This window comes from Ischnura elegans, chromosome 1, assembly GCF_921293095.1.
Source record: "Ischnura elegans chromosome 1, ioIscEleg1.1, whole genome shotgun sequence".
NCBI classification, from domain to species: Eukaryota; Metazoa; Arthropoda; class Insecta; order Odonata; family Coenagrionidae; genus Ischnura; species Ischnura elegans.
Window position 1 is genome coordinate 151,267,865 of NC_060246.1, and position 17,257 is coordinate 151,285,121.

At 42.4% G+C, this 17,257-nt stretch overlaps 2 protein-coding genes across 4 annotated transcripts; both read left to right on the forward strand.

Moving 5' to 3' along the window:
* The first annotated feature begins 785 nt into the window (after positions 1-785).
* On the forward strand, positions 786-10,759 carry LOC124172402 (cytokine-inducible SH2-containing protein-like). 3 transcript variants are annotated; one of them, XM_046551860.1, is made up of 2 exons: positions 786-1,100; positions 8,363-10,759. In XM_046551860.1, exons 1-2 carry the CDS (start codon positions 882-884, stop codon positions 9,668-9,670), a joined length of 1,527 nt encoding a protein of 508 aa, XP_046407816.1. In that variant the 5' UTR covers positions 786-881; the 3' UTR covers positions 9,671-10,759. The 3 variants fall into 3 exon arrangements, with proteins under 3 accessions (XP_046407816.1, XP_046407820.1, XP_046407818.1); XM_046551864.1 differs by lacking the exon at positions 786-1,100 and adding an exon at positions 1,873-6,528; XM_046551862.1 differs by lacking the exon at positions 786-1,100 and adding an exon at positions 6,539-7,494.
* Positions 10,760-14,643: 3,884 nt separating this feature from the next.
* LOC124172431 (NAD(P)H-hydrate epimerase) lies at positions 14,644-15,506 on the forward strand. The gene has a single exon (XM_046551873.1). It carries the CDS (start codon positions 14,694-14,696, stop codon positions 15,477-15,479), a length of 786 nt encoding a protein of 261 aa, XP_046407829.1. The 5' UTR covers positions 14,644-14,693; the 3' UTR covers positions 15,480-15,506.
* Positions 15,507-17,257: the final 1,751 nt, after the last annotated feature.

Sequence of the window (17,257 nt, forward strand, 5' to 3'; positions counted from 1 at the left end):
ATTCAAACACCCAAAAACGCAAGCATAATGAGATAATTTATTCTCTGTAGCAATACCTACCAGTAATTAAAAATTAAAATCGTATAACTACACCCAGTACAGTGACCATTCTGATTCCGTACGTCCCTTTTCTGTGGCAGCACCAAGTAGACGCCAGTTTATACGCCCGCCGGCCTGCGCGGCGATGTCAACTCACACGTCGCTCTGCGCATTCTCGGACGACGTCCCAAGACCTCCATAAGACACAACGTTAGACGCGTCATAGCACCAGCGGCCCCCACCACTACCACTCTCCATATAACTGCATGGGGATGGATTGGGACGTTCTGGCCAGCGCCCCACGGCTACAAATACGAACTTCTCGCGCCATTTCTTTTCGTGTTTTTCCAATACTTTCGATGTATGGGGCTGAAAAAACACTTTGATTAATTAGATGTTTAATTATAAATTTATGGATATTTATTTTTTTTACTTTTTCAAATATTTGGGAGGGGCGGCGTCCGAGAGTCCTTATGGGCAAGCCGCCACTGGTCTTAGTACCGTTGGAATGGAACGGCTGACGAAAGGGTTGAAACTCTAGGAACTGGAAATAACAACAACCTCACTCAGAAATCGTGGGTAGATAGTTTTCAGCAAACAGATGATAGATGAGTCAATTTCTGGAACACTTTCCCGTCCTTTCCCACTCTTGAATTCCTACCGGCTCAGCGCATGCGCAAACGGAGTGAGGCGCTGGCGTCGCGCAGCGGTGGAATCGGGAAATAGGTTGGCGTGTCGAGTGGACTTCATGCTTGAATTTAATCAGTCGACGTCTGTAGCTTGTGACGAGCGGATGACGAGTGAAAAAGCCTGTGCAGTTCACAAAATTACCTGTTGGATTAATGGCGATCGTCGGAAGGCACGCGGGGACGTGCCAGGACTTGCAAAAACTGCAGAAGCATCGGCGGACTTTTTTGTCCGGAGGTTGCGGATGGACGACTGATCTGAATTTTTCAATCGGAGCGACGGCGCTGGACTTCGATTACGACCTTTTTACGGAGGACAAGACTCCGCAAGTGTTCGTGCCGTCAAAAACCACGGCTCCTTCAGTGCAACTGGAGGTATGTTTTATGTATCGGTCTACCCCAATTTACCCTAATCTTTCCACCCAGTATACACCTTGCAACGTTCAACCACAACGCTGGGAAAGAGTTGCTCTCGCGTAATGTCTTTCCGTGAGTGAGTGCCGTGTTCTGTGTCGTGAATTCTTTCGTTCGCGCGAAGAAGCGGCGGTGGATGAGTTGTGTTGTTTGCCTCGACGCGAAGTTTTCTATAAAAATGAGTGGTGGTTTAATATTTTCTCCCCTGAAGCCTGTGGATAATTCTCGTCTTCTTTCGCACAGCTCGGTATCCATTCTGTGTGGTCTTTCGGTTATGAACCAGCAAGGCACTAACCCTTCGTCGTCAGGACGTTTTCCCCCTTTTTCATTCCCCTGTGCAACTCGACGTGAAGGTGAAAGTGGAAGCGGCTCTCCGTGATTGGGCCAGGAATGTATCGCATGTATCAGGCATCGCGGGATAAATCCTCCTTCCCGTAGCTTTTGAGCGCCGTGAGAAGGGAGAGAGAGCCAGCAAGCTCTCTCTCTCTCTCGGCGATCGCGGATAGCAATTACCGTTCCCCTCTCCTTCGTACCTCCCTCGTCGGCTGTTTCTCGGAAACTCATCTCCCGGTTCGTTGTGTGTGCGGGCGCTACAGATGAGGGAGGCCTGATTAAAAGAGAGGCGAGTTTGCGTGGAGGCCCGTGGTTGTGTTGGTGTGCGCTCTCGGCGCGGCGCGGTGGGGGCTTGGAGGGGTAGTCATAAAGAGGGGGAGGAGAGAGGTTGTATTTGCCCTCGTAGTACGTTCGAGATCGCAAGGGATTGTGTCTACATTTGCATAGCGCCGACGTGTGAGACACATATTAGTGGTGTGTGGCCAAGCGCGAATTCTCAGCCAAATACGGTACTACGGGTTTACAGGGGAATGAATGAATTTAGCTGGCATGCGTCACAATTGAAGGTCTCAACTCTGTGCTTTAAAATTTAGCTAGCGATTTGTAGTAAACAAGCGCAGTCATGGGTACGCTTCGCTATTTCTTATACGGTAAATATATAAACTCGATTTCATTAAGTAACGCTACAGATTAGGAGAGTGGATTGGTGAAAAACACACGGTAAACATATCTTTGCATTGTCTTTACGATCTGTTTATTAGTTTTAGGATCACTGTAAGTCTTTTCTCGGGCCATTAACCTCATTTCGGTACTGCGCGAAGTATTTTTGAAGCTTTTACAGGCAGTCTATGGTATTCAGCAGTAATTTTAACCGTCTTCGTAATAATGCAGTCTATGCACGATTTTCTACCCCGTTGTTTACAATCCATGTTTCGTAAGTAGCAAACCCTCTCACACCTTTAATCTGACGCCTCGTACAAACCCGTGGGGAATTTATGCTCTCGCGTAATGTTGGAAGCGAAACCTTATAGAGTGGAAGAAAATTGGATTTTGTAGGGGGAGATCCTTGGATGTAGTAGTTTTGGTTCGAGTAGAGTGGTCATTGGAAAGAGATTATAGGGTTAAATTACATCTACATAATGCCCTGCGAGTCACTTCTTAAGGTGGGTGTTTGGCAGGCGTGGGAGGATGAGATGAGCGGGAGCATGCATGCATGCATTTGTGCTCTTATTTTTTTTCATATTTTATTCCCATGAAAATGGTGCACATTGGTGCGCTCGTTGGATGGAAGAAAAGTGGCGCTCCCTCGAAAAGGGAGTGGGGTTGTGTGGGGGGGAGCCCAGTCGGCCTTCTCAGTATCTTCCTTCCCATCGTTCCTTCAACCGGTTCTCCGATCTCGTCTTGCCTGGAAGGAGAAGAGGGAGACGCGGCCGTGGATGCTTGCGTGTGTTAGAATGCCCCTCTCTCTCTCTCTCTCCTTCCTCTTTAATTTTGTCGCTCTCTTATTTGTGCCACTTCTCCCCCGCCGCATTACTCCTGCTTTTATTTTATCCGATGTACTCCTATTCAAAGTTCAATATTGTATTGAGACGGAACGACTTCTCGACCACCCGCGGTTCCTTATTATCCTCTAAAATAATTTAGCCCTCTATTCTGCCACGGCGAACTGAAAAACGATTGGTGTTTTATGAAATAAAGAGGCACACCTCTTCGCGCCGGAGCCATCGGGTGCTTCCATCTGTCGGGATAATGGCGAAGTCGCCTTTTTTTCGTAAATTCTCGCTCCCTTCTACATGTACACCAATGTTTTGCCATACTTTTTTATTCGAGCTTCTATCACTTCAAGCGCAGAACTTGGATTACTTACAATTAGTCGGTCTATAGGTGTTAATGTTGCTGGATTTTTGGATTTTGCTGGACTGGATTTGCTCGTATATCAGCCTATTTTGCGAGATACTAATCTATAAAAACCTCGGTACGTTCCTTAAGATCTTATCAAATCCAGAGTCAGCATAAACACCAAAATTTCGATGGTTGTACTGGGTATATTGAGGAACTTTCCTCAGCAACAGCAACTCGGTTAAATTTGCTTCTTAATCCTATGTTCATAATAAACCGAAGGCTTTTTCCGTAATGAAAATTAATTCTTTGGATTGCGTCGAACTTATCGCTCGATTTCGTATGCTTGTTACGACTGGGCATTCGTGAATATTTCTATGTGAACCTTTTTGCAATATTTACAATGCCAATGCCAACAAACCAATTGATCATCTCTGGTTTACGTTATTCATATCCGGTGTAATCTCTGTTATTAGCTCGTACCATGTTTTTCTTTTCTTCAGTTACATTATCATGTTACTCACTCGTCGTTACTATCAATAAGTAACCACAAATAATTTACTTTTCCCCTGGAAAAAATGTTTCTTAGGAAACTTTGTCCCCGTAGCCTGCAATTATTTCCGATTAATTGTTTTATCGCCATGAAATCCGTTACTTACTTACGAGTTCTAGGAAAACCTCATTCGCCATTGCGAATTATTCTTTCTTTTTGTGAATCAACACTGAGATTTACTGTATAAGTAACCCTGATAAAATGTTAACTTACGATTATCCTCCGAGCTTCAGTGCATGTTGTTGGCATATGTTGATTATCCCCCGAGCAGCAATGTTGTTCTGTTGGATAATTTTTTTAACCTTTGTTGCGTAATGGGGTAATTGTATTAAGAGTTAACTGAAGCGACGATGAATGCCCCACCTTAAATATCCCTTGCGCGCCGAGGATGAACATTAACTTATATCCACACCAGAAAAGACCATGGATGTTCCATGTTCAATATGACAGCTTTCTGTAGTCAATAATTCAGAATATTTGTCTTGGGCGCTCCTATGCCTCCAGTCATTCGTTCGCTTAACTGTGTAATTAGTGCAACTTCGGCATATCTTTTGCATACTTGGCATTTAAAATGCGTTTCACCAGCATTTACGAAATGGGAGATAAGTAAGCGAGAATGTTAGTATTGCAATTGAGAAATGTAAGTATCAACTTATGTTCGAGGTCAGTTGGGCAACAGATATGAAAAAATTAGGTTGAAGGGTAGCCGATAAATAAATGTACCGTTAACGGTTTGATATTTGGTCCGGTGATTCGCTTGGCACTTCGAGACCGCGGATGTTTTCGCCAAAATTATTGAAGCAGTTGTGACTTTTCTAAAATATTTACGTATGTAGTAACCATTATTTTAATACTATATAATAATTTCTTTTGAACTATAGAGATAATTTACTCGGTAATCAATGAAGATGTGATAAAGTGGAATAACTTTGTAACTAATTTCATCGCTTCCCGAAGAGGTAAAGGATGCTAAAACTGTGCTCTGACACTCGATCGATCTTCAGGCTCCTACCTTCCTGAAAGCCTCCGATTTTTTTCCTTTTTCTCCCTCGTTCTCCGTCCTATGAGTTTCTTGGGTACTGCTAATAAGGCCTCCTTGCTTTGGAGATGGCAAAGCTCCGCCAACGGAGGTAGCTCTCTCCCTCTCCCCAGTGTATATTACCTGGAAATACCTCTCTGGCTTTCGTATAATTCTGTGGTATGCCCCGCGCTCTCGCTCCGAGAACTTTCATAGATATAAAACCCTCCGCTACGAACACACTCGACTCCTTTTCTTACCACTCCCACTCGACCCTCTTATAGTCTGCCCCCCACTATTTCCATTGATTGTTTCCTTCCAGTCGGCTAACCCCCTTTGCTTCCCGCACACTTCGCGTCTCCCCGCAACGCATGTTATGTTGAAGGCAGGACCTCTGTTGCCTTTAGGTTGAGAATTTCATTCCACTGTCCCGGCCCGGACTTTGGAAGAAGCAGTAAATAAATGATTACGTCTTCCTTCTAGTCTCGAAGTCCGTCGGAGGCGATTCGCTAGGGTCGAGGGGAAAGCGTAATTGGAAAACGTTTAATAACTGGTTAGAAAATTCAAGGAAATCGCCGCGAAGTTTACCCTCGCATCGGTGGCTTCGCGATGTACAACTTCGGTATATTTCATGGAAATGCTTCCGGAAACGTCGGAGAGTAGTTTGGTACGAGAACTATTATATATTTTAATTATAAAAAGTTGATTGCTTTCTTTTTGTTTACCATCTCGAGAATTGTTTTTGACACAATATTGTTTGGGTGTTTCCGTTTTAATTTCTTGTAGTCCTTGCTCGCATTTCACTTGTCTGACATCCGGTTTACGGCTTCCTACAGTATTAAATTATTTGTAATATCTCGACGTGTCCTTTTCACCGAGTTTTCTCTTGACCGGGATACAATGGTTAAAAAAAATCTTTCGCTACCCTCCGGCCGCTACCTTACCGCATTTTACAGAGAGAAAAGACCGTGGCGGGACGAAGCCAAATCGTGTTCCATCTATCAGCCCATGCGAATCCATTCTTTTTGCTCTTCGTGCCAAGCGGGAAGCGTCCTTTTTTCCCCTCGGCGTCGATCGTTGCCTTGTGGCGCGTTAACGACGATGGAATTTATCGAACGCGTTGTGTGTTGGCTTCTGAAGACCAAAGCTGTCCAGGCGCGCCTGTTGCGGCCCGGTAGGGGTAGAAGACATCTTTTTTTTCGGGACGGAAAGGACTGAAATCACGCTGTTTGGCCTGGGGCTCAGCTCTTTCCACTGGATTCAAGGAATCCCTCTCCCCCGGAAAACTGAAACGTCTCTCCGGCCTTCTGAGAATGGCCCCCGAGGGAGTCGAGTAGGGAGGGGAGGAATGGCGGGGAGGTGGACGGCTGTGGAAGAGTGCTTCCGCGCTGTGGAGGGGAAGGAGGGGAGGAAAGAATGGAGTGCGGCCGTGGAGAAGGGAGAAGGATGGGCAAGAAAAAAGTTTTCGTTGAGCCGTAGCAGCAGCGAGCCGAGAGAGAGAGAAAAGAACAGACGGGCGAGCGCTGCTTCAATCGTCACGGTTTCCTCGTCCTGTCTGTCCCAAAAAACTTCTCCCTCCTTCCAACGCCCATCCTCAACCAGACTTATGGGCTTCGTAGGATGGCTCAAAATGGCGTCCTCACAAGGTGCTTATGAACGATTGCTTTTGGGCCTCGAGAAATGATTGCATATCAATCCTGCCCTTGTGCGGAGCCCGGAAGGTTAATACCTCAATGAATTTCATTCGCACTTCAAGTCTTTTGTGCATAGAATGTCCATCCCATTACGATCCACCTGGAAGGTCTTACCTTCAAAAAGAATGTGTAGTTGTTGTCTCTCGACCGCTTTTACCTCACGAAGTCATTCCTTGAAAGGTATCATACTAAGCATGCAAATAGTTTACTTAAGGTACTGTAATTACGACTTGTAGCCCATTTCTGGTTCTCGGTTCTGGTTGGAACTTTTTCTTCTGAAGTCCTATTGTTACCGCATGAACTTAGTGGACGACAATGGCACATGGTTTATTAGAGGACCGACGGGAAATTTAGTTTAGCCATGGTAAAATATATGAGTGAGATTAACACCACTTCATCCCACGTAAAATTGAGGTAGCGCCAACATTTGCTAGCAATCCCTCGGATGATTCAGTGGTCTATTTACAACGCTTATGACTTCGCGTGTTTTTTCTACTCCTACCCCTAATGCCACGCTGTCTCGATATGATATTTGCTGACCGTGCGTCTAAATGGTAGTTTCGTCTAAAGCCAGGTGATTTTCACATCCAGCATTTTCTGAGACTGAGGTCATGGCGAAATGTTCATAAAATTAGAAACGTTTCCCTCTACTGCTGTGATATTCATAATCCCAGAACTACTTCTAAGTATGTGAAGGTTACGATTTCATGTTTTTTGGAATACTGATTGTTGATTGGTTGGGGAATGAAGGGTGTCCTTTTTATTTCGAAGTTATCCACCTAAAACTTACGGGGTGTTTCATTACCCTGCTCACGATCTAGTTTTAGCTACGCCGGTTTAGCTTGACATCGACGTTTTGTTTACTAAAAATATTACATCCAGTCACCAGTGGATCAAGCCAAAGGTCTTCTCATTTGTGTAAGTAGTTCTAATTGCGCTAATGACGATTTTGATCTCCACTGGGGGGATGTGCTCGACACTGATCGGAATTATTCCTGACGGATTCCGATAAGTTGGCAACTCGATCGGAATTTGTTCTGAGAAAATTTTAATTTCGATGACGATATGCTCCCTCTAACAATAAGTGAGGCTGCGGAGCGCAAATTTTCTGACACAACGAATTCCTATCAGTGTCAAGAGCACTTTCTCGTGACGTTTGCCTAAATATTTCCTCTCACCTGTTTATCAATCAGCATAGCTGCCTAGGCATAGTTCTTTACGTTTTCCATGGAAGTGCATTAATGAGAATCATTATCTGACGTAAGCAGAGGCGCCGACTTATAAAAAATATTGGGGGGCCCATATCGGAGGTCTTGCTCCGAGAAGAGGTTAAATTCAAAGTGTATCGCAGCACCGAAACACTATCATGATTCATACCACTTGTTTTAAGTTAACCTGCGCACTACCTTATGATTTGTTTTAACACATTGTTGAATTTATTTTAAAAGGTAACTATCGTCAAGCATGGGAAATAAAAAATACCAATATATTTTTGTGATTTCACAAAGCATGATATAACTAAATTATTTTCCTGAATTATTGAGGGGGCTCCGCCCCCCCAACCGAATCTTTGAGGGGGCTCGGGCCCCCTCAGGCCCCATGGAGTCGGCGCCACTGGACGTAAGCGCCTTCTCTAATCTGATACAACCTTATATTAATTATTTCCGCTATCTTGATTACTTGTGTTTCCCCGATACCCTTCCTTGTGCTTTTTAATGAAAGTGATTTGCTGCACTAGTGTAGAGATGTATGTGGCTGACGCATCCCCATTTCTCTCTTGTTTCAGAATCCCTGCAGCGGTAGCAGCAGAGACCTCAGCAGCTCCCGTCCCTCACCGCTCGATGGGGCCTCGACCATGCTGACCTGTCCTAACTGCCTCCACGCCTTCGGGCACCCTCCGTCGGGGGTCCAGCCCTCGGCGCCGGCGCCCTCCATCCCGACGGCGACCACCCTCCACGGCTCCTCCTGCACCCTGCACACCCAGCCTCCGGTCCAGATGGTAACCTCGCCCGCAACACCGTCCGCCACCCACTGCGCCACCTCCAGGAGTAGCAGCGCCCCGACGGGCGGCCGGTGCAGCGTCTTCGTGAGGAACCTCGACGAAGACAACGAGGACCCGTCATCCAACATGACCCCTGCCGACAAGTTCCTCCCGCAGCCCTCTCCCTCCGTGCCTCTCTCCTTCGTGCTGCCGATCCCTGCTGCGCCCACGTTGACCACCACCTCCGGACAGTGGCCCTCCTCTACCACCACCACCATGGTCACCAACCCTCCCTCGCCTTTCCTCGCCACCATCGTGCCCTGGACCCTGCCGCCCACGCCCTCGCACGAGGGGTCGCCGTCCTCGTGGCCTTGGGCCGCGTCTTCCTCCGCCGTGGTCATACCGGCGGCCCTGCTCGTCCCGCCCCCGCCGACGACCCTTCCGTCCGCCCCTCCGACACCCACCCCAGTCGCCGCCGCCGCACCTACCCTCAACATCCCTTCGCCCCCGGCGCCCTCCTCCGAGGCCGATCTCGACCGCTTGGCGTCGACGGTGCGGGCGCTGAGGGCGTCCGGCTGGTACTACGAGGGCCTCTCTTGGCAGGGGTCCGCATCTGTGCTGGCCGACACCAGTCCGGGTACATTTCTCGTGAGGGACTCCTCCGACCCCCGCTTCCTGTTCGCTCTCAGCGTGCAGACGGAGCGGGGTCCCACGAGCGTGCGGCTCCACTACTCAGGTGGGAGGTTCCGGCTGGACGCGGAGCCGCGCCTCGCCGCCATGATGCCCCTGTTCGACGGGGTGGTCAGGCTGGTGGAGCACTACACGAACGAGGGCAAGGAGAGAGGGAACTGCAAGTCTGCAAGCGCGACCTCCGTGGGCAACGGCAAGGCGGTGGGCAACCACGTGTGGGTCGATTCAAGGGGCCGGGTGTGCGCTCACGTGATGTTGAGCAGGCCGAGGTACAGGGCCCCGCCGACCCTTCAGCATTTGGCGCGGTTGGCCATCAACAAGGGAGTAACATCCGCGGGGAGGGACCCAAGGACCGTTGTGGGCACCCTCCCACTGCCCGCGGTGTTGGCGGAGTACCTCACGGAGTACCCGCACACCCTGTGACGGAGGACTTGTCCTCTTGTGTGTGTGTTCCCAATGTGAAAAATGGAACCGTGTGGTCGAATATTTCCCTCAGTGGTCTAAGTTTTATGGAGAGGGTGCGGTGCTCTAGTTCGTGCATACCTGCAATTGTGTGTACTTGCGATTCAACCCCAAGATTTTAGTTAAGTGCGCGGAAATAAGTTTTTTTAATACCATAAATGGACCTGTATAACGTGGAGAGGGACAAGTTTCTCATCAATTGCAGCAAATACTGAAAACAGGGATTTGTTAATTGTGTAAATAACTTTGAACTTCGAGAACGTTTTTCAAAGGATGAGCTTATGAGGTCTTTTGTGTGGGGCTCAGATTAAGTCTCGGCCCTTGGTTATAAAGTTCCCAATTGGTGCGACGTTTTGAAACTAACTGTGGTGTCATGTAATTTCATCACATCAGACAATAATTTTACCCACACTCTTCGAGGCTGGGAGCCCTAACTTTTTTCATTTTTATTACCGGTAAAGTATTTGCAGATAATTATGACTGCTAATTACGCAAGTATAGTGGGATGGCTGTGATTAGAGTGACATTAATTTTGGCCAAAGATGAGGAGGTTGGTCCAAACCTAGACATTCCACCACGAAGTGTTGCCTATCCTACATGGAAGAGTTTTCTCTTTTGGGAGGTGTTCTCAAATTTGTGTTAAGCTTGTTAACAGTGTTTTGTGTTACAGATGCCTCAGAAACTTATTTTAAATGCTGGATGTTATCAACACTAAACAGGACCTCATTAATGCATCACATGCTGCATTCCAAAGAAATAGTGGGGTTCCTTTTATAAAGTTAGTCCTTAATTTCCATTATTCAGCAATTTTTCAGTTTTTTTTGTGAGTATATGCACATGTTGTTATATATTTAAAGGGAGCAATCTGTTTACACTAAGCTTTTATTTCTGCACAGTGACAAGAATATAAATTGTGAATTAGCAAATGAGGATACCGCTGGATATTTTTTTTTACTTTGACAAAGTATCCTAAAAGAGAAAATCCACTGTTTATAAGGCTCATGTTTTGTAAAGAATCATGGTAACTTATTAAACTATTTATTAAACAAATCTTTCTACTTTTAATGTTATAATGATTAATTTCCCTGCCTCCTACCGATTATATATGAGGTTTTCCAATCTCAGATTCACATAACTAAGTTATCACCTGGTATTCATGCTAAGGCATCCCTATATATTAATAAATATAATAGTTCCATCGATGTAAACTACAATTTAGATAGCTATTTCAAGCTTCCTGGGATTCATTGTTTATCTTTACCGAACTTTTGTTATAGAAATTAGAAATTATTTATGCCTTGCATCCACGATGATAAGTTATTAATAAAATATTTATTTGACTATATATTTGTTAACTTTCATAAGCATTAATTAGTAACTCCTACTCCTCAAAATTATCCATTGACTGGATGAAAGCTCACCAGGTGGTCCTCAGATTCTTTATCCATTGACTATTCATAATTAATTTCAATTTGTTTCATAAGCCAATGACATTGTTAGTGAATGTCTACTGGACTAAATGTTGTAATACAGATTATGCCACAGACCGAGACAAAATTATTCTAACTTCTTTTTATACTCATTCTATCCTCAACGAATAATATGGATAGAAAGTTCTTAATGTGAAGCATGAAAGTTAAACATTTATACTGAGCAGCGGCACAGCGAGGGGGGGTTTTTGGGGGATAAGCCCCCCACCACCCAGAGCTCAGAGACATTTTTAAGTTTAACCCATTCTACTGAATTGGATTAATATTACTTGCAGAATAGTGTAGATATTTAAAAAAAAATCCCTCTGAAAGCCGTAAAATTCACCATTTATCATAAAAATTTCGTGGGGAAGGTCCCCGCACCTCCTGCTTACCCTGGCAGGTATTCCATAACTCCTGTAACCTCAGCATTAGTTGTGCCTATATACCCCTAGCCTTAATTCTGAGCTGCTCCCCTGATAATGAGCATCTCTTGTGATATATACCTACTTTTTTTTATCAACTTATAGTGTAATTGTTATATTTTCATTTTAAATTTAACCATTGGCATATTCATAATACTTTCATTCGGAGAAGTTAATCTTTGCTGTGAGAAGCTTAATTCAGTTATTTTAAACTTTCCCAACTATGATCGTAAACACTGAATAGAAGGATGGTGTGCTTCCTTGAAATATGCCAAGGAAATGATGCACTGGAAACTTATGGCTCCCCAGTGAAAATAAGGTTAGGCTAGTTGGTTCTTTTCTGGATTTTGATACAGTGAACAATTATGATTATACAGGTCAGTGGTGCAGCAAGGGGGGGTGGGTGTGTTTGGGGGATAACCCCCCCTCCCACAGAGCTCAGAGAAATTTTTGAGTTTAACCCATTTTATTTAATTGGATTGATATTTCTAATATAATAGAGTAAGGATTAATAAAATATCCGTAAGAAATCCGTAAAACTCACCATTTTGAACCATTTATCTTAAAATTCCGCAATTCATTGATCTCGCCCCTACCGCTTATCCTGGTGTGTATTCCAAACCCCCACACACCCCGGTATTAGTTACACCTAGACCCCTCCCTCCCCCCAGCCTTAATTCCTAGCTGCACCCCTGATGCAGGTTGATCTCAGAGTTATAACTTCTACTGCCTATATGTATTGGTAGGCAACTGGGTAAACCGTCAAGTGATCACTTCCATATCATGGATGAGTAAAAAAAATAGCAGAACAAGATAAGTAGACATAAATAATCAAATTCATCCTCAATATGTCTCAGCAAATTTTACTAAATCCAGTGCTGGCACAAATACCTCGAGGGTAAAGAAAATGCATACGACTACTTACCATTTCTACCATTAGATAATTAATCTTTCTTCCCAAGGACAGTCAAAATGATTTCCAAAGGGTAAAAGCATGGTTTAGGATTTTTACACAAAATAAAATGAACTTTCTTGGGTCTTACCACATGATTTGTCAGAGAACCCCAAATACTTCACAGCCCTTACTTGTAGCTTTTTTTAGAGAATATGATTTTATTTAATTCACCACCAAAGACCCTCTTCACAAACAGAATGCAAGAGCATGGACAGCAGATACATCAACTGGGTCCATTCAACAGCAATGTGACTTGAAAATACATGTTCCTCATTATGTTCCTTGGCTTCAAATGCAACTAAGTCGAAGTTGATTTATGAAATGGAAAAAGTGGCTTCATTTTTTTCAATTATCTATTTTCTTGGTAAAACTCATAACATATTTCAGTCCAAACATACTATTCCAAGAAAATACATCCGTGGAAGGAATGGAAGTCACTTTTTTGTTTTCCCTCTACTTACGTTGCTTTCCCAGTTTCACATTTTCCCTCCAACCCAACTAACCACTCCATCAACATCTCTCCTTATTGTTCCTTGCATATATAACTTAAGAAAATGTAGCTATGTCAAATGGTAAAGATCATTTATTTGAAAAAAGTTAATTTTACCACTAATTCAAAATTCAATCACAAATTTATTCACCTCTCCATTACTTTGCTATAGCTAGGAATTGAAGGAAGATAAGGCCTCACCCTATTACTTGATATTTCAGAACATTTACCTAGTGTTTCATAACTTTTTTGAGCAAGTCAAGCCTAATATGATAATGACAGGTTAAATAATGTCTACCATATACCATCATATATAACAATCCCCTTTTTCCACTATATTATGTATCTTACAACAGATTATAATATGTATACTCATGAAATACAATTTCGGCCAATGAGAGTAAGGCAGCAACATTGTTACGACTAAAATACATGTAACTCTGTGTTATGATAAATGAGAGAGTAGTACATCTATTTCTATATCATTGAAAAAGTCAGCACTGTTTGCGAGATAACCGTGAGATCCAGGACGAAAGGTATATAGAGATACTAGTCCCCAAATAGAACTTAAGGTCACTGTCAATCGTGACGCTAGAACATATAAGAGATATGCAATTCCAAATTCATTGGAATTTATGAGCAATCCTTTCCTCTACATTCAAAGGTTATAAGAATTAATTTCTACAAAAATGACAAATTTACGGCACTTAGGTGATTACTTACTACATACTTTCAAAGTATTTAGAAGGAATTAGGTACTATTCTTCATAGATCCTGTTTGAATTGCTCTGAGCCGCAAATTAGATATTTTCCGGGAATCTCTGTAATGAGGAAAAGGGAAATTATAAGAGTTAGTAAAGAAATATTCCACAGAAACTTGAACGGATGGGTAGTTAGGTATAATTATCTTATAACTTTGGGGCAAGTTCATACTTCAAATGCGATATGAAAGACCTCTTTTCTAAACCTATTTTAATACAAAAATACCAGCCGCTATCTTCTTCTGCAAAGATAATTACATGGAATACTAAGTGAGTGAATAAGATAATGGTGACAACAATGCCTTCAGAAAAATATTATTATGGAATAGGGGAGGAGGCATAAAGCATAAAAAAGGAAACATTATTGCTTTAACATGGCAATAATGGATACGTAAAAAATCAAGTGCTCACTGCGTGAAATATTTGTTAGACTTAAAATTTAAAGGCGATCAGAAGAGGGGAGACTCAAGTTTCAATTAATAAGTCAAATTTAAGTTTATGGAATAATCCAAAGATATTTATTCGAGAAAGAAAATGACATGAAGCCACATTTTTTTTAGCAGTAGCTCCTATATGTAGTTGGTATGGTTATCTCACCTTTTTGTCATGCCATGGAGATGATCAATGACTCTCAAAAGCCCGGCATTAATGAGTCAACGTACCCATAATCATTCGTCATTTTCAGGTTACGTTCTAAGAAGTGAACTGACGTCTTTTGATGCTCAGAAAGATGCTGAGAACCATTTGCAGTCAAATGTCCACAAATTATGAATCCCCGCCTCCCCGCCCTTCATAAGGGTGCGATCGACTGCAGTCAGCTGTTTTCGTTGTGCGGTTGTTTAATTATTCCGTTTTTAACGATTCCGTAATACACCTCGATCTCAATGAATGTTATTTTCTCGATAGCAAAATTGTCCAAGAGACTGATCGTACATCATAAAAATTTGTCTTCGAGTCCTAGGTTGGGATCTTCAAGTCTCACTATGAAGTACTTAGGTCAAGAGGAGGCTATCAACATTGATCAAGAGTTATTCCATGAGTACCGTTTCAGTGTTGACCAGTTAATGGAACTTGCGGGATTGAGCTGTGCTCTTGCCATCTCCAAGTGCTACACAGTAAAGGAAGGAAATGAGTCTGTCCTTGTATGCTGTGGTCCTGGTAATAATGGTGGTGATGGGCTGGTTTGTGCTCGACATTTGAAACATTTTGGTTACTGTCCTGCAATATTTTACCCTAAGCCTACTCCAAAGCCTTTGTATGAGAACTTAACCATTCAGTGTAAAACTTTGGATATTCCATTTCTTGACCACCTGCCTAACCAGGAAGACCTTAAATCTAATTACGCTCTCGTAGTGGACGCACTTTTTGGGTTCAGTTTTCGACCGCCTGCCAGACAGCAATTTGCCGAGATCTTGAGCGTCCTACGGAATGTATCCGTTCCTATTTGTTCTATAGATATTCCCAGTGGATGGGATGTTGAAAATGGACCTCCTGAGGATGGTCTTCGCCCTGACATGTTGATATCATTGACTGCTCCGAAAAAGTGCGCTTTGCATTTCAAGGGAAATCACCACTACTTGGGAGGAAGATTTGTTCCTCCTCAGCTTGAAAGTAAATATGAATTGAATTTGCCAAAATATCCTGAAAATGAATTGTGTCTTAAACTGTAAAGTTAAATTATATTTTTTATGGGAGCACTCGCATGTATTCATTTATTTTCTCTTTGGTATTTGATAAATCACCGTTTTTGCATGTCTATGTTACATTGAACAATATACCTTTTGTTTGTTCGATAGTACTTTTGGTATTCTTGGTCCTATAGGCCCCCCTTCTTGTGTGGGCGTTTTCCTGCAGTGGGTTTTTTCCAATAAGGACGACAGTCAATATCCTTAGGTTTTTCCCACGTTCACTAACATCTTTTTACACTTGGTCAATAGTAACTTTGTTAAATTATAATGCTAATTGTTGATTGAAAATGGAACTTCTACTTATTTTTATGTAATTTCTCTGCATTTAATTTCATGAGCAACTAGACAATGTATTTAACTGCATATATTTACTGTTTGACGAGGGGTTAGATGGAAGATGGGACTTTCTAGTCCCAATCTCGCCCAATAAAGACGTATTATTATTATAGGCCTGTTTACACGGTACATTAACACGTACGGGTTAATGTCTAAATGTATGAACGCGAGAATGAACGCCAAAATGCACCGTGTAACCACCCAACTTGTGCGAATGCATGCACAGAAAATAGAAACTGTTCTAATTTGGTTCATGCATTCGTACATGTTCCGGTCCACAAAAATCATTCACGCAAACGTACATTAACTCGTACATGTTATGTATCGTGTAAACAGGCCTTAAGTAAGTAAATATTTTTCTCAATGGAGGCTTGAATATATTTGACTTACTTGATTAATTATATTCGCATTCCATTGGTTAATGTGTTTTGATAAGAGCATGACATCTGTCATAATTTGAGCGTTTTTTGAAGAAACTTTACATAATAAATACGTAAATTTACATTGTAAATATTATAGTAGAATATAAGAATTAATATGTAAGGGGATTTCATCTCAAATCAGTCTGAGGGGTGTCAAGTGACCATCTCTGATTTCTCTAAGAGTTATATAAGACAAAGCGCAGTAGCCTTATACATAATGAATTATGATCACTTTATCTCAGCTCAGAAATGAACCGGTATAAAGTTATTACCCTGTGAAAATTGCAGTCAGGCCTCAAGAGTGAAAAAATGAAAAATCAGGTTAATGCTAATAACTATGGAACTCTGGCTCATAAAGAAGTATTTTTCTTCCATTTTGACAAAAATACACTTATGTACATTTTGGCATAACTTTAAAATAATAACAAACAAATAGGACTTGTTTCAACAATAAAAATGGGTAATTATTTAACAATTTATTACTAAAAAAGGCCTTTTATTTGCTTTTAAGTCGCCAAAAAATCACTTACGAAGAGACTTACTTCATGTGTTGACTTTTTTTTGCCAAAATTAAGGACTTTTTTCTGTGCTCTAATTATGAGTGACCTCTTCAATGGGAGATGATGCTTCTGTGTGTTGAAAATATATTAACATAACACATTCATATCAGAATTATGGAGAAAGAAAGACCTAATGTTCTCCACATGGATGGTTGAGTTAGGGGTTAGATGGAAGGTGGGACTTTCTAGTCCCGATCTCGCCCAATAGTCAATTTTTTGTTATTATTATTGATTAAAACACAAATAAATTATAAGGTGCATTCTTAAGTTTAGATTTAACTAGGTATGCCCTTTTGTTTCTTTCTATTTTTCTTCTTGACAATGAAGTGTCATAATTATTATAATCCAGCCAGAAACCTATTCCCTGCCATCTTCCTCTCTCTCACTTCCTTATTTTTCATTATCACAATTTTTTATCAAAGTGCCATGAATGTATTGTTTA

Bases quoted from the DNA above. Each gene is read 5' to 3' on its own strand.
- LOC124172431 (XM_046551873.1), top strand. From the start codon at position 14,694: ATGAATGTTATTTTCTCGATAGCAAAATTGTCCAAGAGACTGATCGTA.
- LOC124172402 (XM_046551860.1), top strand. From the start codon at position 882: ATGGCGATCGTCGGAAGGCACGCGGGGACGTGCCAGGACTTGCAAAAA. The intron at 1,101-8,362 runs GTATGTTTTATG...CTCTTGTTTCAG, and splicing joins CTCCTTCAGTGCAACTGGAG to AATCCCTGCAGCGGTAGCAG.